The 18,831-nt window shown below is 44.3% G+C and overlaps 1 protein-coding gene and 1 long non-coding RNA gene across 3 annotated transcripts in view; one reads left to right on the forward strand and one right to left on the reverse strand.

The window, feature by feature from the left end:
- Positions 1-16,890, forward strand: part of POU2AF2 (POU class 2 homeobox associating factor 2) — a 30,445-nt gene extending 13,555 nt beyond the window's left edge. The window contains exons 2-5 of one of the 2 annotated variants that reach the window (XM_065570557.1): positions 540-649; positions 12,990-13,032; positions 14,848-15,140; positions 15,879-16,890. In XM_065570557.1, the coding sequence (XP_065426629.1) occupies positions 540-649; positions 12,990-13,032; positions 14,848-15,140; positions 15,879-16,280 (848 nt within the window). In that variant the 3' untranslated portion in view covers positions 16,281-16,890. The remainder of the gene's footprint in view (positions 1-539; positions 650-12,989; positions 13,033-14,847; positions 15,141-15,878) is intronic. The other variant, XM_065570559.1, reaches the window with a different exon arrangement.
- The window catches only part of LOC135976081 (uncharacterized), a 35,432-nt gene that overhangs the window by 10,441 nt on the left and 6,160 nt on the right, over positions 1-18,831 (reverse strand). The window lies entirely within an intron of this gene.

Genomic DNA, 18,831 nt, shown 5'->3' on the forward strand with positions numbered 1-18,831 from the left:
TGTGCCACATATCAACACCCAGGTTTCCAAAGCACCTTATTACCAATTTTCAAAGTCGAATGGGAGTTTCACCAGACAGTTCCTACTGAGATGAATGGAAGCCATATGGCTAACTCCCCTTAGTTAACTTTGAAAATCTCAACCACCGATTGTAAGACCAGAAGGGCTCACTTATGATCCCCTAGTCATTGCTTGCGTAACACAGGCTAGCGAATTTCACCCACTGATTCCCGCAGCAGAGAGAATTCATCTTCCCCACTGCACAGTGGCCATTATCACGCCCAGTAACTTCTTAATGAACAAGACCATAAGGCAGGGACTGTCTTTTTGTTCTGTGTTTGTACAGTCCCTAGCACAATGGAGTCCTGATCCACAAGTGGGATTCCTAAGCAGTATTGCAATACAAATAATAATCTTCTGGCATACATCCCATCTTGATTTAAAGACACTTGACAATTTGACTATCCGTACCTTGGTAAGCGATTCCATTTATTCTACTTCCTGGCTGAATTCTACTCACACATCCTCTCTTTGTTTAGTTCCTACAGACTACGGCAAACGAGTTTACCAAGGAGTGAGAGTAAAACACACAGTCAAAGATCTCCTTGCCGAAAAACGCTCGAGACAGACCAGCGGCTCCCGATTCAGCGTAAGTTGTGTTTTAAACAGAAATGTCATTGTACAGAATCCTCTTGCTTTAAGAGGATTTGCACTGAGCACAATATACCTGCAACACCGAAGACTTCACAAAGTTTTGTCCTTAGGCAGCCTTCTTGGTATAGGAGTTTAAAACAAAGGGTTAAGAGCCAGGAGGATCTTTCAGGAGTCTAACGTAAGATGAGCTACTGTGGGATGTCAGAAACCACCATCGTCAGGGCAAAAAGCAGGAATATTTGTGCAGTTAGGGTCGGATCCAAAGATCACTGCATCTCTAATTAATTTTTCATGTCAATGAAACCCTAAGAGATTTAAATCCCAGGAGGCACAAATCTCACCCACTTTAACTAAACTGAGAACACTAAATTTCCAGTGCCTTTCACAAACTTATGTTATGGCCTTCAACGACAGATTAATGTACCAGCGTCTATGTCTGACCAAATTGACTCGGTAAAAATGAATGTCCTACCCCAACTGTTATACTCCCTACAAGTCGAGTGTGTGTGTGTGTGTGTGTGTTTTCTATTCCTGGAAAGAGAGAGAGAGAGAATCAGCTTGCTGGGGATCCAAAGGCGGAAAACAAAAACGGGGCATTAACTTTCTCAATGGAAATTCTGGCAGCTGTAATGCAATAGGCTTGGAAACTGCTGAATTTTACAGAAACTGAGAATAGCCTCACATGACAAAGCGCTGAAGCGACCTATTACCCTTCCTAACCTGATTTATGGCAAAGACACTTGGTTCCCTCAGGAAGTCAGGGAACATCCTATGCTAGGGACCACTCTGTTCTGTTCTATGCTATGCTATATACGTTTTTATACCGTGCTTATCTGAGCACCTTCCAGCTGTGCATTGAGCAACTTGATTACACACCTGTCAGGTGTGGTTTGTTCTCTCATCCTCTCCCAAGAGGGAAAAGCATGCGGAAAAGTGTTTTGTTTTGGTTGGTTGTTGTTATTACATATCCCTTTTGCTATTTGTTTATATACTAGAGAAGGTAAGGTCAAAGAAATGCACCTTGCATTTGGACTGGAAAGTGGCGCGGTTTGTGATAGTCTTTAGTTTCTGGGGGCAGTCGTCAGGCTTGGACCACCTCCGGAGAAGGTTTTGTCTCCCGCACTCTGCAAATACGGAAAAAGGTAGCCTAATAGCTTGGTACAGTGCCAGAATTATCACTGACTTCCTGGATATGCAGCCGTCATCTCCCAGGATGAGATGCTAATGGTGAAGATAAGGTGGCAAAGAACTGCTGACCACTGGAGATATTGAACAGCTCCGAATTTAAATTTAATCTCCCCTTTTGGAATTTCTGTATCTACGTCCAAGTTAGACATGTCATACGTATGCACTAAAAGTTTTCCAAAATTGATTACCAGCTTGAGATGCCTTAAAAGGGCTTGATTTTTCAGAAGGTAGTTGCTCAGCATTTTCTGAAAATCAGACCCTTTTAAGGTGTCCCACATTGGGCACCCAAAAACAGAAGCTCACTGATCACTTCTGATAATCTTGGCTATACTTACTAAAGGAGAAACGCCACAAATCAGGGAAGAACTAATTAGAAGAAACAGCAGACTGTCTTAACCCAACTAAACTCCTGTCTCTTCTGAATAACTTCTTAGTGGAGATTCAGTCACTAGTGTCTACCTCATATTCTATACCCTGGACTTAACCCTCAAGAAGAATTTGAAGAGCTCATCTGTGGCAGAAAGCACTTGAATACCCCTTTGAAGGTACTGAGTTCAGTGGCTCTTGGCCAATTTGCCACAGCTAAGCATCTGACCCTAAGTAATCTGTAACACAAGCAAATGCAGCACCTCTTGCTGCAAAGACTTTTCCATTTTTCTTCCATTTTAAACAAAATGAATTCAGAGCTACACTTAAGATGCTCCAAATGTGATTATCAATCACTGTCACTCATGCATTATTTATGGGCTGCTATTATACATGCTGATTATACATGGGCATGGATCCATTATTTCATGCACTGCAAGTCAGCAGTAGACTCAGGGGCAGATTCTCCATTCAGACACAATGTGTTTGTGCCAGTTTAACTCCACTGACTTCAGCAGTTACACGGACATAAAACCGGCATCAGACCCTTAGTGTTTAACCCTTTAGAATACCCTCTGGGAACCATCCCATGCAACCAAGTCTCTGGCACTAATTTAAGCTAATCTAACACAATGTCAGGCTACATTTTGCCGTTCTTAATTCTATCCAATTACTCTTAGTTATAACCCTGTTCAGAACCCCAAATAATTGCCTTGGAGTTTAGAGTCTTGGAATAGTTGGACTTTATATTCTTCAGGTAGCTCCTGCCCTCCCAGAGATACACACTTAGGCTGAGATTTTGAAAAATGATTAATTCCCATTGGGTGAAGTCCTGGCCCCACAGAACTCAATGGCAGTTTTGCCATTGCCTTCCGTGGATCCAGGATTTCATCCAAAGTGCCCAAAGCTCCTTGAGTGACTTTGCAAATCTTAGCCTAGCTAGTCTCTTAGCCACACAAATTTATCTCACTTTCATGTTTCACCATAAGTCACATCATCCAGCCTCCGATAAATTTGGTTTCTCTTTTCTGAACTACCAGAAAGACACCGACCACTTGGAGATGACACAGTCTCCAGAACAGGACACAGTATTCCAGCTGCAATCACATCTGATATGATGACTGTGTTGGTAAACTGTTCCCTGGAGGCATTTGCTATTTGTTATTACGGTTATGTGATTGGTCACCTTAGTCAAGTGGCATTATTTCTCATCTCTGACTGGCTGGGTATAATTGTGACAGATGAGGATGGTACTGTATTATCAAATCACTGAGCCTTTGATTTTCTCAGCGTACGGAGGAAGCAGTTTGTGGAATTAGGAGCAGAATGAGGGACATTTTAGAGCATTTGAAACTTTTTTCCTTTCCAGGCCATTTGAGTCAGGTTTTCATGGTTAGCAAAATTAGGCAGAAAACAGATTTTAAATTAATTTTCTCTCCGTCACATTTACATCCATTAGCTGCATGTGGCAAAAAACAAAAGTCAAACAACCAAACAAAAATTCAGCTCATAAATTACTTAAAATCAGAATTTGCCAGACAGAACATACCAGCTTATAAGACTTGACATAAAGACCCACAATGTGTGAGAGCAAACACACCTTGGTGCATGCCTGACTTGCATAAGTGCACTGGGCACATGCACTTTTGTGTATGCCTAACTCATGCAATGGCTTTTGTGCAGGCACGAACGCTTTGAAAAACTAACTGAAACTTCAGTCAATGATTCAAGACCGTCATGCTTTAGCCACTCTTCACTCTGGAATATAAAGATGCCCCCTACTCAGTACTTAGATGTTATGGCGGTGGGTATTCTAGGAAGCCCTACGCTAGATAGATAGGCCAGTATTGTAAATGTTTCCTTACGCCTTATTTGCCATGTTTGTTTTGTATTATCTGCAAAAGCAGAACAGTTTTTGTATATGTAGATAATACAAAATTACTCTCTAGCTAGTTCCTTACAATAAAAGTTATGGAGGTGGGCAAACTTCCGTATTTGCTGGGACAATTCTCTGATTTGTTTGGAAAAGAATTGCTGTGAGAAGAGATAAATAGATAACATAATATAATATTATGGAGTCTGAGTGAACAGCAGGTGAGTGAGCACGATAATGTATATTTATGATGCAGTGTAATTACATTGCACCCTTTGCATGAATCTGATCTTTGCTCAGAAGTCAGTAAACCCTTCCTTAGCCAACGAAAGCTCATGGTCACAGATGTGCTCTCCCAGGCTGGCCTGATCATTGTCAGAAAGGTTGGCGAATGGTCTGTTGAGTGACATTAAAACTGTCACCATTCTGCAATAGTAGGTCTTTTATTCTCCAAATGATATAAAATAAATTTGCATTGTGATGATATACAGAGGATTTGCATATTGATTTCCCATGAATTGCCGCGCCATGTTACCATTTCCTCTGATCTATCTGGGTGTCTGGGAAGGAGGCAGAGAGAGGAAGTGTTCCTCTCTGGGGAAAAAAGGGGGACACCTAGTAAATAAATACCACCTAGTTCTTATATAGCACTTTTCATCCATAGATTTCCAAGTGCTTTACAAAGACAGGTCAGTATCATAGTCTTCATTTTACAGATGGGAAAACGGAGGCACAGCGAGATAAAATGACTTGCCTGAGGTCACTCAGCAGGCCAATGGCAGAGCCAGGAATAGAATTCAGGTCTTCTGAGTCCTAGTCCAGAACTCTATCCACTAGACAACACTGCCTCCCATGATACATGTTCTCACTACCCAAAGATGGACAAAGGACAGACCCTCTAGCAGAGATTTGCTAAATACTAGGGCTGGCTGAAGTTTTGTCATCAAAATATTTTAAATGAAAAAAAAAATATGCACTGAAATTGTATATTTTAGTTGAAATTTTCTGGTTTTTCAACGAACCACACACACACACACAAAAAATCAGATAAAAATGTACAGTTTTCAGTCTGAAAAACAGTTCTGGGTATTTTTGCAGTGAAAAAACAAATTCATGAGACATTTATGGAAGGAAAAAAACCAACTCCCCCCATCACACTTTTTAAAATTTCTTGGAGGAAACAGTTGGCATTTTTGACCAGCTCCACTAAGGGCGAGAAGGGCCTTGCCGCTCTGTTAAGTTCTGCTGAGGGTTTTATGAACAGTGAGCTGACCTGCCTCGTTAGCAGGAGAAAGCATCACTATTATTGTTATTGAATTAGGCCCCAATCCTGCAACTGGATCCATGTGGTTGGATCTACTGAAATCAATGAAGGCCCAAGGATCAGCCCATGCAGATATATTTGCATAACCAAGGTGCGACTGTTTATTATTTATTTGCTTGGGATCCTCCTTTCACACACACATACCCCACCACTCCGCTCTCCCCTCAGTGGATGGAGTGTGGCTTGTTTCATAATGCAAGCAAGTCATGTTGCTGAATAATGATGGTAAACTGAAACAGCAGCATTGCTCTATGCACTTTCTTTTGCAGCTCATAGGAGGCATTGCCTAATAATGTAAATCAATGGAGAAGAGGGCCCATACCAAGATTATTAATTGCTTTACAAACTATAGCCCCAGTGATGTTAAACAGACTCACTGATCTATACTCACTCCTGCTGTGGGAAAGGTACAGTTCTGATAATCCTGCAGTGCTGAAAAGAAATAATGCAGGGAGGAAATAGACTAATGAGTTTAAAATAATCTGAGCCACACACCACTTGATAAGGAAACACAGAATGAAATCCAAAGTTTAAGCCCAGGCAAATATGTCAGTGTCTGTTCTGATTAATTGCCAGGGAGAATATGCTACAATGCCCATTCCAAGAAAGTTAACATCCAAAACCAAGTTAAGCAATTGGTGCTATTTGCCAGATCTCTGGAGCCGTCAATGAGATCAGTCTGCTGAGATGATCTGCAACATATGGGGATTTTTAACTATAAAAATAAAAAAATCGGTAGGGCTCACATATGCCAATATTCCAAGGTGTTTTACATTAAAGACCAGAGGACTAATATGTCCTAAGCCCACCTGCCCCAAGAGACCCGCTCTCTCCACAGGATACTGCCCTAGAAGAGATAAGCCTAGGCCCTCAAGTATCCCCCACACCATATAAAAATCAGCACATTCTCTATCAGAGTCCCTTTCTCTGGGAACTCTGTCCCCACCCCTCAAGGGGTGACAAAGCCCACATTTGCTGACCTCCCAAGCACTCCGCAAAGCTGCCATTGCTGCAGGGCTGAGGCAGTGGAGAGTGGTACAGAACTTCTGCCTGGGAGGAAGGGGATATTAAACTGTATAGGTCACATGACTGGGGCTTAACTAATAAGGGGGCCAGGTGGGAAGCAGAAGTGTAGCTGCTTTGGACTGGTTTGTAACGCTAATCCTATTGTTTTCTTGAATGTATAAGAGCACCCCGAGCTTTGGCTGGACATGTTGGTGTGGAGTTTCTTTTAACTCAAGATCATAGGAATGAAGAAATGGAGGCGAGATCTCAGCCCAGGCAGGTAGAAAAGTAACAGAGGGTATCAGCCCGCTGAATATTCTCAGCGTATTACAGTTCCTAGTGCTCAAGCGAAATGTCTGAATGTTCATCCCACTCAGCGCATTTGCAGCGTTTACTCAAATGCCTTTGTAAAATGGCATTTTTAAATTTTAAACTACTTGCTGTGGGTGGTCTAATGACAGCCCAGTGCAGTTTAAAGCAACTGATTCAAAGCTTAGCAGAGGTCTCTCTTACCTTAAATTACAAGGTGCTTGTTTATTAATGTAGGAACATTTTTTATTTATATTTCTTATGTACAAGAGGGCAAAACGGTCATTTGACTAGTGAAAATGTAACAAACAAGGGTGGAATGAGCGGGAATCTGGGGCCCCAGGCCCCCACCTTGGCCCCATACCAGATGATGGATGGGCAGCCTCGGTCAAATTTAAGATAGTGGTGTTAGCTCCATACGCTGAATTGCAACACAACTGACTCAAATGTGGCCTGCCCACCCCGTCATGATGGAGGGGAGCTAGGCCAAATTTGCGTGAGTGGCGTTGGGACATGGGGTCGCAAAGCTACCCAAATTTGAAGCGGCCAAACAGGTAACTTGGGCCCCCTCCTTAGCAAAATTCTGGTTGCATTCCCGGTAACAAACCCTACCATGGGGTATGAGCTGGTTTTGAATCTGGGTCCTATGGTACAAAAGACAGGACTGCTATCACGTGAGTTAAAGGAGTTTCTGGCAGACTGCTGTTTGCACCATAAAACTTGACCGCGTTGTCTAAAATGCAAGAACTCAGTAAACCTGGAACTCTCTCTCACTCTCTCGGATTACGAAAAAGTTTCCTGCCTGCCAAAAAATACATACCATCCAGAGTCAGGCACCTGTTGAACTGAAGGAGATAACACAAGACTTCAGCTAGTGGCCAGGGTTTACTGCTAAATTGGCAGCAATCCGAGAGAGTTTTGAGGCAAACGTGTATGTTTAATAGCACCCTAGCTTGGTGCTGAAGGCTAGGCTGTAACTAGATGAGTGACTGTGTGCATTTGCTGACTAGTGACTCAGACATGCTTATCCTAGCCCCATGGGATCGGTGTCTTGTTCCATGCAATGCAGTAGAGGAGCAGGGGGCAGTTAAGAGTCACAAAAAAATTACACAAAAAGAAGAACAGGAGGACTTGTGGCACCTTAGAGACTAACAAATTTATTAGAGCATAAGCTTTCGTGGACTACAGCCCACTTCTTCGGATGCATCCGAAGAAGTGGGCTGTAGTCCACGAAAGCTTATGCTCTAATAAATTTGTTAGTCTCTAAGGTGCCACAAGTCCTCCTGTTCTTCTTTTTGCAGATACAGACTAACACGGCTGCTACTCTGAAAAAAATTACAACTATCCCTGCCTCTTTCTTCTCCCGGCCCCTGGCTTGCCCTTAGTTCCTTCCAAGCACTGTCTCTACAGCACCTGCGTTTCTCCCCTACCTGTTACTGCCTCTCCCAGTCTGATGGAAAGGTATCCCTCATTTTCTGGGCTAGAACTCTCCTGAAACTGATGCTGGTCTCTCCATTTCATTTGCCAACTGGGCCCTTCGCCTTAAACCCACCCTTAATCACATGAGTAATCTTTCCTCACATGAGCAGTCCCAGTAAACTCTGTAGGATTATATCAGAACAAACAAGAATTGCTAGACTGAATCAGACCAGAGCTCTATCTTGTCTCCTGCAGTGGCTGGTACCAGCTGCTTTAGAGGAAGGTGCCAGAAACCCTGCATAACCTGACCCCATGGAAAGTTTCTGCCCTCAATAGCTCAATGTTGGTTTAAGCCTTTAGCAGGAGGCTTTATATCCTAGAGAAAGATTACTCAGGGTACGTACATGCAGAGAGTAGGATGTTGGAATAAGATTTGCATGGTCAAGTTCTAACCTGGTATAATATAGTGCGTTCTCTTTGACAAAGCTCATCAGGATTCACTGGCCAGGATTTTCACAAGTGGCTAGTGATCTGGGGTGCCCAGCCACACCCCCTTTAGGGGGGCTGATTTTCACAGGTGGGTGCTCAACACTTAGTGAAAATCCACAGCCTTTAAAGGGGCAGAAATCGGGCCCCTCAAAAACTGACAGAGCTAAAATAATTTCTCTTTTTTTAGAGTAGCAGCCGTGTTAGTCTGTATCCGCAAAAAGAAGAACAGGAGTACTTGTGGCACCTTAGAGACTAACACATTTATTAGAGCATAAGCTTTCGTGAACTACAGCCCACTTCTTCGGATGCATCCGAAGAAGTGGGCTGTTGTCCACGAAAGCTTATGCTCTAATAAATTTGTTAGTCTCTAAGGTGCCACAAGTACTCCTGTTCTTCTTTCTCTTTTTTTGACATCCTACCCATTGCTTTTACTTTGTGATTTAAAGTATTTTATGTCTAAAACGAGCAACACCCCAGATTGACTAGGTAGGAGCAGTAAAAGGAGAAAAAACACAGCTGATTCACTTCTTTTCAATATAATCCCCAAAGTAGCTCTGAACAAGTAGGGTACATTCTGTAAAATACTCCACCATGAAACTGCCACAGTCCTGCCTGTGGAATACTCTTTCCTCAAACCTCTTATCTTTGGAGGAGCCTATAGGCAGCTGTGAACTTACCATGTTAGCTAAAGGAAGTCTTAACACTGGCAAATTTAATTCAAATATAAACCTCTAAATTTGGTTGCCTGACATGGCAGGAACCTCCTGTTTGCTGTATGCAAACTGGAAATTGTATACTGTACCGCCTTACAGGGTCAAAAGCAGTGGAATAGTTAAAATCTCTCTCGGTAGGGTTGGTTTTTGTTTTGTTTTATTTTAAATAGGGTTTAGAAGTTTGGAGAAAGACCTAAGTACAAAATATTTGTGTCAGTGCTCACAACGACGTGCATCTGAACTTTTCCCATATAGAGAAAGCTGCCTGTTACGTGTTATGCAGAAATCTGCTCGTGCAGTTGTAGTAGCAGCATTTGTATGATGCACTGGAGGTAATCTGCCAGCAGATCGAGGGACGTGATCGTTCCCCTTTATTCGACATTGGTGAGGCCTCATCTGGAATACTGTGTCCAGTTTTGGGCCCCACACTACAAGAAAGATGTGGAAAAATTGGAAAGAGTCCAGCGGAGGGCAACAAAAATGATTAGGGGTCTGGAGCACATGACTTATGAGGAGAGGCTGAGGGAACTGGGATTGTTTAGTCTCCAGAAGAGAAGAATGAGGGGGGATTTGATAGCAGCCTTCAACTACCTGAAGGGGGGTTCCAAAGAGGATGCAGCTCGGCTGTTCTCAGTGGTGGCAGATGACAGAACAAGGAGCAATGGTCTCAAGTTGCAGTGGGGGAGGTCCAGGTTGGATATCAGGAAAAACTATTTCACTAGGAGGGTGATGAAACACTGGAATGCGTTACCTAGGGAGGTGGTGGAGTCTCCTTCCTTGGAGGTTTTTAAGGCCCGGCTTGACAAAGCCCTGGCTGGGATGATTTAGCTGGGAATTGGTCCTGCTTTGAGCAGGGGGTTGGACTAGATGACCTCTTGAGGTCCCTTCCAACCCTGATATTCTATGATTCTATGAAACGGAGAGCTGAGGTATGAAATATTATTCAGGGCTTGCTTGACCTCCACTAAACTTCAAGTGCCAGACGATATGTTTAACATTGTGTACCAACTGCGCTGAAAGAGTAGTCGTTAGGTGTTCAGAGGTGCCACTCATTTCATTTGCAAAGAGGGTCCAAGCAGGTGGCCCAGTTCAGAATCTCGGAGAAGTGAATGGAGAACTCTGTCAGACCAAAGTTCCATCTAGCCCAGTAGCCAGTCTTCTGACAGTGGCCAGTGCCAGATGCTTCAGAGGGAATGAACAGAACAGGGATGTCGAGTGATCCATCCCATCATCCAGTCTCAGCTTCTGGCAGTTGGAGGTTTAGGGACACCTGGAGCCTGGGTCAAACGATTCTCATTTGGGCCATATTTTATGGAAACACAAGACTAAGAAAATGCAGCTTCCTAAACTCATAGAAATGACAGTAGAAATGGCTCTGAGCAAGGTATATTTACTGCTGATTTGACCATAGGAATTTGAATTGGGATTCCAAGGAGGCAAAATCCCCCTGGAGCAAAGTGCTCCATAGAGATCCAGAGCACACTACTAATAGAATGGCTAAATCTCTCCGTTGGATGATAAAACTGGTATTCAGTATTTTGCTTTCTACGTTCACCAAAAACTCATGGCCAGCATAACAAACAATGTTTAGTGAAAAATAAAATAACTGTTGTAAAACTTTCGCATTCTAGAGTGCATTTGCATCCATATTTTACCTGTTCTTTGAAAAACTAAAACAGGTATTTAAAAAGAAGCTTTGGCCCTGCATGTGAGCACCCAGTTCATGGGTCAGAGTCTCTGCCCACTTAAGTCATCCCATGCTCTGTGACGAGCTGCAGAGGAGCTCCTGGCTGCAATGCACAGAGCTCTGCCACCCATTTGTTCTCCTCTGCCCACTTTTCTGCAGGAGGGGAGCATGCAGGCCTGCGTTAATTGGATAGTTACATGGTTAACAGACCTCTACCTTGGTTGATTTTTAACTGAATTCATACACACATAGGCCCCAGTCCTATAGTCAGATCCCTGTGGGATGATCCCTGCACTCATATGGAACCCCACTGGGACTCAGCACAGGTGTAAGAATTCATCCGTGTGGATCCAATCACAGCATCAGGACTATCATGTCATCCATCTTGTGGCTTTTCACAACCTAGTGTTCGTTGATTAATCTGCCACAGTTTATACCCCTCCTTCCACCCCCACCCCCTTTACTTCCATTTGCCAATATTGGTGCCTGTTAATTCTGCCTCAGTTGAAACAGTACAACTGGAAAAACGACCAGGCTCACGTTGCAAGCACCATAGATGGTTGCTCTGTTCATGACTTCCATAGAAGGAGTGTGTGATTAGAATACGCAATGGAAACTCTGCTGCAAATCCATAAATATTCCCCCCATTCATTGTCCAGGACAACACCCAGTGCATGTGCAATGACTCACCTTTAGAGATCATCAATGGGGTTTGAACTCCAGACCCTTAGTCCCAAAGCACAGACCTGTTGGGATAACTGGTCCTACAAATTTGCCCAAATTGTGAGTTCAGCTGTGAGAAGCGAGTGAAAGTTCATAAAGTGTCACAATAACCAATGATAATGAAAGTTGATGTGAAAAGTTACAAAAGGGAGACAGACTGAATTAGTGCAAACAGAAAGGCCTCCTGATATAATTCAAGGACTGTTTTAAGATCATGCTTGGTAAACGAGACAGCATCAGACCAAAAAAAAAAAAAATCAATGAACCATAATTGGTGTGCCAGAAATTAGGCCTACTGATGGACAAAATAATGACAGGACAGGCTATTCTGCCCATCACTCCCTTTTGGGGTCCTTAAAGAAAGACTCTGGGGAGAAAAAATTGGCTACTGGTGTGAGCTTCAACATTATGGCTGCCACTCCCACCATCTTCTGGGACCATGGCCCTACGGAATCCTGATCCTGAGAGATGTCCTCCCCAGACTGGGCCACAGAGATGGACCCAGATGACGCTGCTACCTCCATCAGCTCCAGCTAAATCCTGAACCTTGTTTAAAACTGTTTAGTGTTGGACAGTGACTGGGGCATGTTAACAACTTGGACTTTTTAGGCTCCTATATTCCATCTAAATTGATACAACAGACCTCGACCCCTTGAGCTAAATGAGCAACTCCATTAGCTGGTAGCAGCAGTTGGTTGTTATCCACTAGCAGACCAGCCACTAGAGGGGGACGTGACACACACTTGGCCAGTGCGGTACACATATAGAGCCTGGCTTTCCTTTGTACTGCCCACATAGAGTAATTTATACCTGTGCAGAGTAGGTGGGAAATGCTACAAATCAGAACAATAACAATTTATACCCCCTTTCCACTGGTATATATGACTGCGCATGGTGCAGGGCTATGGCGTATCAGACACAATTTTTAACACAGAGGGGCTGACTCTCACATGAAGGCCACTTTACACCACTCTGACCGTGTAAAGGAACTTTAATGTAAATGAGCTACAAGCCCAGTTATCTTGATTTTCCTGCCATTATCAGCATTTGTCTTCCTAGCCTCCGTCTGCTATTACTTTCTCTCTCCGGAGCTTGCAGTCGTGTGCCTCATTCCTTCTCATTCGTAGCGTCACTGAGATTCCAAAACGACATCGCAATCGTGGAAAATCCACTTCCAAGCTACACGTTTACGCTCTGGATTGCAGAAGAAAACACTTTCAATGTCTCTTTATTTTTTAGGGCAGTGCCAGCACCTCCCCGTCTCCATTTGTCCAAATGTCAGGTGAGTATTTTCACTTAATCATACATGACTTTAGTGTCTGCAATCCAGTGCCATTACAGTTTCATTCTTCCTGTGAAGGGACTTGAAAATACTACCACGAAGAGCTGTGGTGGTGCCACCCAACACTCAGAGAGGAGAGTCACTGAAGGGTTAACTCAGAAAGGTATCCTAATGACATTAAATCCCTTCCCTGGAGCCCCAAGGAAAGGGAGACTACGAGAACCAACTCTGAGAGGGGAAGGCCAGTCTTGTAGTTAAGGCACTGGGTTGAAACTCAGAAGAATGGGACTCAGTTTCTGGCTGTCCCAGACTCCTTATATGACCTTAGACAAATCACTTAAATTGCTTTGTGCCTCAATTTCCCTTCTGTAAAATGGGGAGAATACTACTTTCTTTGTCCATCTTTGCTAGTTACACTGCAAGGTCTTTGGTGCAGCGGCAGTCTCTCACGCTCAGTGGCATTGGCCACTGTTGGAAGACAGGATACTGGGCTAGATGGACCATTGGTCTGACCCAGTATGGCTGTTCTTACGTTTGTATGATGCGTAGCACAATGGGGCTCTGATCTCAGATGGGGCCTCTAGGTGCTATTGTGATATGAAGAACAATGCTGGGATGCACTCTGCACATGTTATTACAGAAGCAGAGACGCAAGCCCATTTGCCTAAGGGAGATACTTCCCTAGTGCTAATGGCCCAGGAGGAACCAGCTGTGCTGCTGAGAGATGCCTCCTGAGAGTGGACATGGGGTTGCCACTAATGTACAGCCTCACACAGCTCCACATTGTAGTAGAAATCGCGGTTTCCCATTGGGCTGCACAGGGAAAGTGCAAAAGCTGGTATGGTTCATTTCAGGAGGGTGTGGTAAATGGGTGGATGGGAGCTGGTGGGTAGGGAGCAGATGGTTAGCCCCCCTCCCACCTCCCACACACAAGGTATGAGAGGGGAACAGAAAGGGAAGCAAAAGTGGGGGAAGGGCAGAGGCCAAAACAGCTGGTCCCCAGCCCATGGGCAGAGCAGTTCAGTGCAGAGCATCCCAACAAAGGCCCCAGTTCAGCAAAACATGATTTACTTTGCTGAACAGACATTGACCTAAACACATCCGTTTGTGCTTTGCTGAATCGGCCAATGCTGGGTTTCCTGAGGTTTAATTGGTACCTGGATTGGGCTTACCTGAGTCTATGGGAGACTGGTTTCTGGATCTTCAATAAGAGTTTGTCAAGTTCTGGTACAACACACACCAAGACTGAGAGAAAGGGGAAGGCCATGCTGTCATTTGATAATTTCGTAGTTTCATAGAGTGTAAGGCCAGAAGGGACCATTAGATAATCTAGTCTGACCTCCTGTATATTGCAGGCCATTAAATTTCACTCAATTACCACCATATTGAGCCCCATAATTTGGGATAGACTACAGCATTTCAGTCCTAGGAGACTAAACTGGTGTGTGCCACAGGCAGAGAACAGGAGAAACTGAGGTGTGACCAATGCCTGAGCCCCCTGCAATGGCAGGGAAATGATTAGGTGAGATCTTCCAAGATGATCCTAGCTTGAGATCCATGCCCCATGCTGCAGAGGAAGGCAAAAAAAAACCCCAGGCACCCTGTAATGACCATGGGGGTAAAACCTGCTGTGCAGGGACACTTGTTTAACGACAGGATTCTCTCCTGCCCTGGGAAGTGGGCAGATGGTTGTTACAGATGGAGGGGAGAGTTGTGTGGTTTTCAGCTCTGTTGATTTGCCCAATGAATTTTGACTCAGTGGCTGGTGACTTTGACATGACCTTTCATTGGTATGACTTCCATCTTTCTCGCCAGCAGGCTCCACTGCCATGTCTGGTTACTATGGAGTTAGGAGATCATTCATGTCCGATTTGGATTTCCACAACACTAAGCCGCTTTCAAATGATGTTTATGCTTCATCCCTGGGGGCAAAGTCCTTTCCGTGTGACTCCTCTGCCGTTCAAGGGTACCCGCCGCTACTGGACCCCTATTTCACCGAGGACTATCGCGCCGCTGCCGTAACACCCAGCACCAGCTCCCTTTTCAGCACCTCCTCGCTGCCCCCGCTCCTGCCGCCCTTCCCCAGTGACTCAGCACATTTCTTAATAGTGAGTCTGTGCACTGCTTGGAATTTGGTATCCAGGGTTAAATGGTGGGTTGGCTTGTGTAGAGGGTGCACCACATCTGGAGGCATGGTACTGGAGCACAGGGAGCCTTGGTCTGATCCATTATGACAGTTCCTATGCTGCTGTCTTCCTGTCTCCTTCTGCCTAGCGAAGCCTCCCTGGCTGTCCCGCTGGGATCTGTCAGTTCTGCTTGTGGGTTGGTGGGAGGAGAGTTGATGGGAAGGGTCACAAAGTTCTCCTGCCTCTACCACCCCAAGGAGCAAGAACCAAGCTCAGTCCCAGACTCACAGCTCCTGCATGGCACGTATGAATCTGTTTGCTCCACCCTCCCTCTTCAAACCCCACTGAAATGATAACCAGCCGAGCACTTACGGATATGCTTAATTTCAATGGACTTCACTGGGAATACTCGTGGGCTTACAGTTAAAGTGCTTTGCTGGATCAGGGCCTAAGACAATCAAGTCTGATCTGGAACTGGGTGCAAGGTAGTTTCCTCATGCCATAAATTCTGGCTCTGTTTTCCTTAATCACTTTTTACACACTCCTGCTAGTGTCTAAGGACAATACAGAGCTGGCTGTGTGGGGCCTAGGTTAGAAAGCAGGAATAGCTTAGCTTGGTAAACTCAGAAGCTAGAAGACCCAGTAGATTAGGTGTTTGTGTCTTTTTGCTCTGGAACATGGCATTATTCTCAAAGATCTCCCTCACCCTCTTTCCAACAGAGAGACTCCTGGGAGCAGGGCATGCCCGACAGCCTCAACCAATCTGATGCCGTGTGCTCAGATTCCCTACAAACCTTGCCCACAACTACCAGCTGCCTCACCTCTCACGAGAGTGGAAGCACTTCCCAGTATAGAAGCTCAAGCTGGAGTTCTGCCATCCCAGGAGCCCAGTCCTACCCTTTGCATGCTTTTGAAGATGTCCACTACGTACCCAGTTACCCTGCCACCTCGTCCTATTCCTTTTCACCATTTATGACTGTAGCGAATGACCTACCTCCCAAGATGCTTCACCTCTCATCAGAAGAGCCCTTAGATACAACCTCCCTTCATGACAACTCCTCTTGGGCAAAAGAAGACGGGAGTCCAGTCTGGGGGACATATGAATGCCGAAGAACTTATTGAGGAAAGCTCACAGTTGGTGACAAATTAGAATTAACCTTCACTCAGACAGCTGACTTGATTGTAGGATATTTCCCTATAGTCAATCATTGAAAATTGAGGACAGTGATAACATACTTGAAGGCAAAAATGCTAAGAAGAATTTCAGACAAAGGAAATATTCATTGCTAAAATCAGCACATTACTTAATGCTCTGTTTAACAATATAATTGTCAATCCAATGCCCAGGGAAAGTCAATTTAAAAAGTCCAATGACTTCAGTGGTCTTTGGATCAGTCCCAATTTGGAAAACAACCTTAAGAAACAGAACCTCATCTTTTTAGTTGCTGATAAACCGTGTCTATTTAAACAACCTTAGAAGATTTCTACAAAGTGATTCTACAAAAAGATACCGAAGTTATGGAGGGGGAAGGATGGAAGCCTTTCAAATAATTTAAGTTCTGTATAGTGATATCTTACTATCTACCACATACATGTAAATTCCAAATGCCAATGTTATGTAAATATGGCATTGTCCTAGGGTGATAGTTATGGAAGGGATAGTAAATAGATGGTGAACTTGGACAGACAGCATATCAGGCAATGACAAATAAACTTCTGTAACCTAAAATCAGCCACAATGGATTGCTTCAAGGAAAATTATGATTGCAGTATACGAGCGCTTATCTGTTACAGTGGTTTTCATACCCAAATAATTACTATTTGTTATTATTCATTTATTGTGTGTAATGCTCCAAACAGCTCCAAGCCCCCCTTGTGCTATGCAAATACATAGTAAGTGACAGTCCCTGCCCAAAGAGCTTGTAATCTAAAACCCAGATCCTGCAAAGACTTAACTTTAAACGGGTAAATGGTCCCATTGATGTGTAAATGGTCCCACTAACTTCAAAGGCACTACTCCTGGGTGCAGAGGTCTGCCTGCATGGATCCATTTGCAGGTTGAGGGCCAGTGTTTTTCCAAAGCCATTCTAAATTAGAGCTGTATGGGTATTTCTTGAAGCATAGAGGAAGAGGTGTCTGTATATAAATTATACAATCATATTTTGAAGGCCCATAATTTTACACCCCAACCCTGTTTTTTTTTCTAATGGCAAGGTCCATTAAACTCAAAATATCCCTTTAATTATTATTTGCATTGTGATACCACCTAACAGTCCCACCCAATATCAGAGCCCCGCTACGCTAGGTGCTGTACGAACACATAGTGAGAGATAATCCCTGTCCCAGAGATCTTAAAATCTAGACAAGGGATACAAACGGTGGGAGGAAAAACTAAGCACAGAGGGGAAAGCCTATTGATTTCACTGGGAATGAGGCATCTAAATACGGGTGAGGATCTGGGCCAAAATGACATCCCTAAGATCCCACAGCAGGATACTGGCAGAACCAGGAATAGAGCCCAGGTCTCCGTATTGCAGGCCAGTGTCCTGACCACTGGATCATACAACTCTTTTAGCCAAGAAGACACTTCATTACTATTTTTTTCTCATGTGATGAAATTCAACAGCCCAGATCTCACACGCAGCCCTACAACAGCCAGCCAGGAAGGAGTGGGGCGGGGGAGCAACATGCAATGGATAAACAGTTGTAAGGAAACAAATTGTAGTTTCATGCTTCCAAAGAGATTATAGCAACAGAAGTGAAAAAATACATTTTTAAACTGATTACAAAGTACGTCAGCTGTGTTCCTTTAAAAAGCTTTTCAGAACTTTAAACAATGTGTGTTCACGTGTTCACACACCCCAAAGCCCACTATTCACGCCCTTGCAAAGAGCCCTGCCAGGTGAAAAAGATATGTGCGCGCCGGGAGCTCAGTGTGGCCACTAGAGGGAGCTGTTCACACACAGATGGGACTAGGCCTGTCCCTTTTGTCTGCACAAAGCACATCCATTATGATGTTTCTAGTTAACTTCTTTGTGTTAGTAGCAATTTTGTTTCCAGAGCTGCTGCTGCTTTCTCCTTTGATGGGAAATGCTCCCTTAGTGTGGCAGCGGGAAAGACACAAAATCTTAGTTTAGGAGACATCGGACATGGCATCATGGGCTAAATCCCCAGGTCTGTCTGAATTATGCTCAGCACAAGGCCTGAGGAGTGTAGGGGAGACAAGGTGGTTTAAAGTCGTATTTGCACCCTCTCCACTCACCGATTAGATCCTGGGGGCAGCCAGGGGCATCACGGCTGCACTAATCTCCACTGGCTGGTAACAGCAATCCAAGGTTGTTACACAGTCAGTGGGATCCCAGGAGACAAAGGTACTCCAGCCACACTTTCTCTTGTCCCTACTATGCACTTAACCCAGAGGGGACGGAACTGTCAGGAGGTTGTGTAGAGGCTACTTTACCAGCCAGGGATTCCTCTGCAATGGGGGACTATCCACGTGGCAGCAATGCCAAAGGGTCCAAGATGGATCTGAGGATTTGGCGCACACAATCAGTGACCATTTTAGCGGCTTATTAGAACTCAGTTATGAGCGCCTCCCATTCTGGCTGCTCATACATTTCAATCAGGCACTGAGCAATCGTGGCCCCTAAAGGTGTGTAGAGCATTCTCAAGG

Source organism: Chrysemys picta, chromosome 16 (genome assembly GCF_011386835.1).
Source record: "Chrysemys picta bellii isolate R12L10 chromosome 16, ASM1138683v2, whole genome shotgun sequence".
Taxonomy (NCBI): domain Eukaryota; kingdom Metazoa; phylum Chordata; order Testudines; family Emydidae; genus Chrysemys; species Chrysemys picta.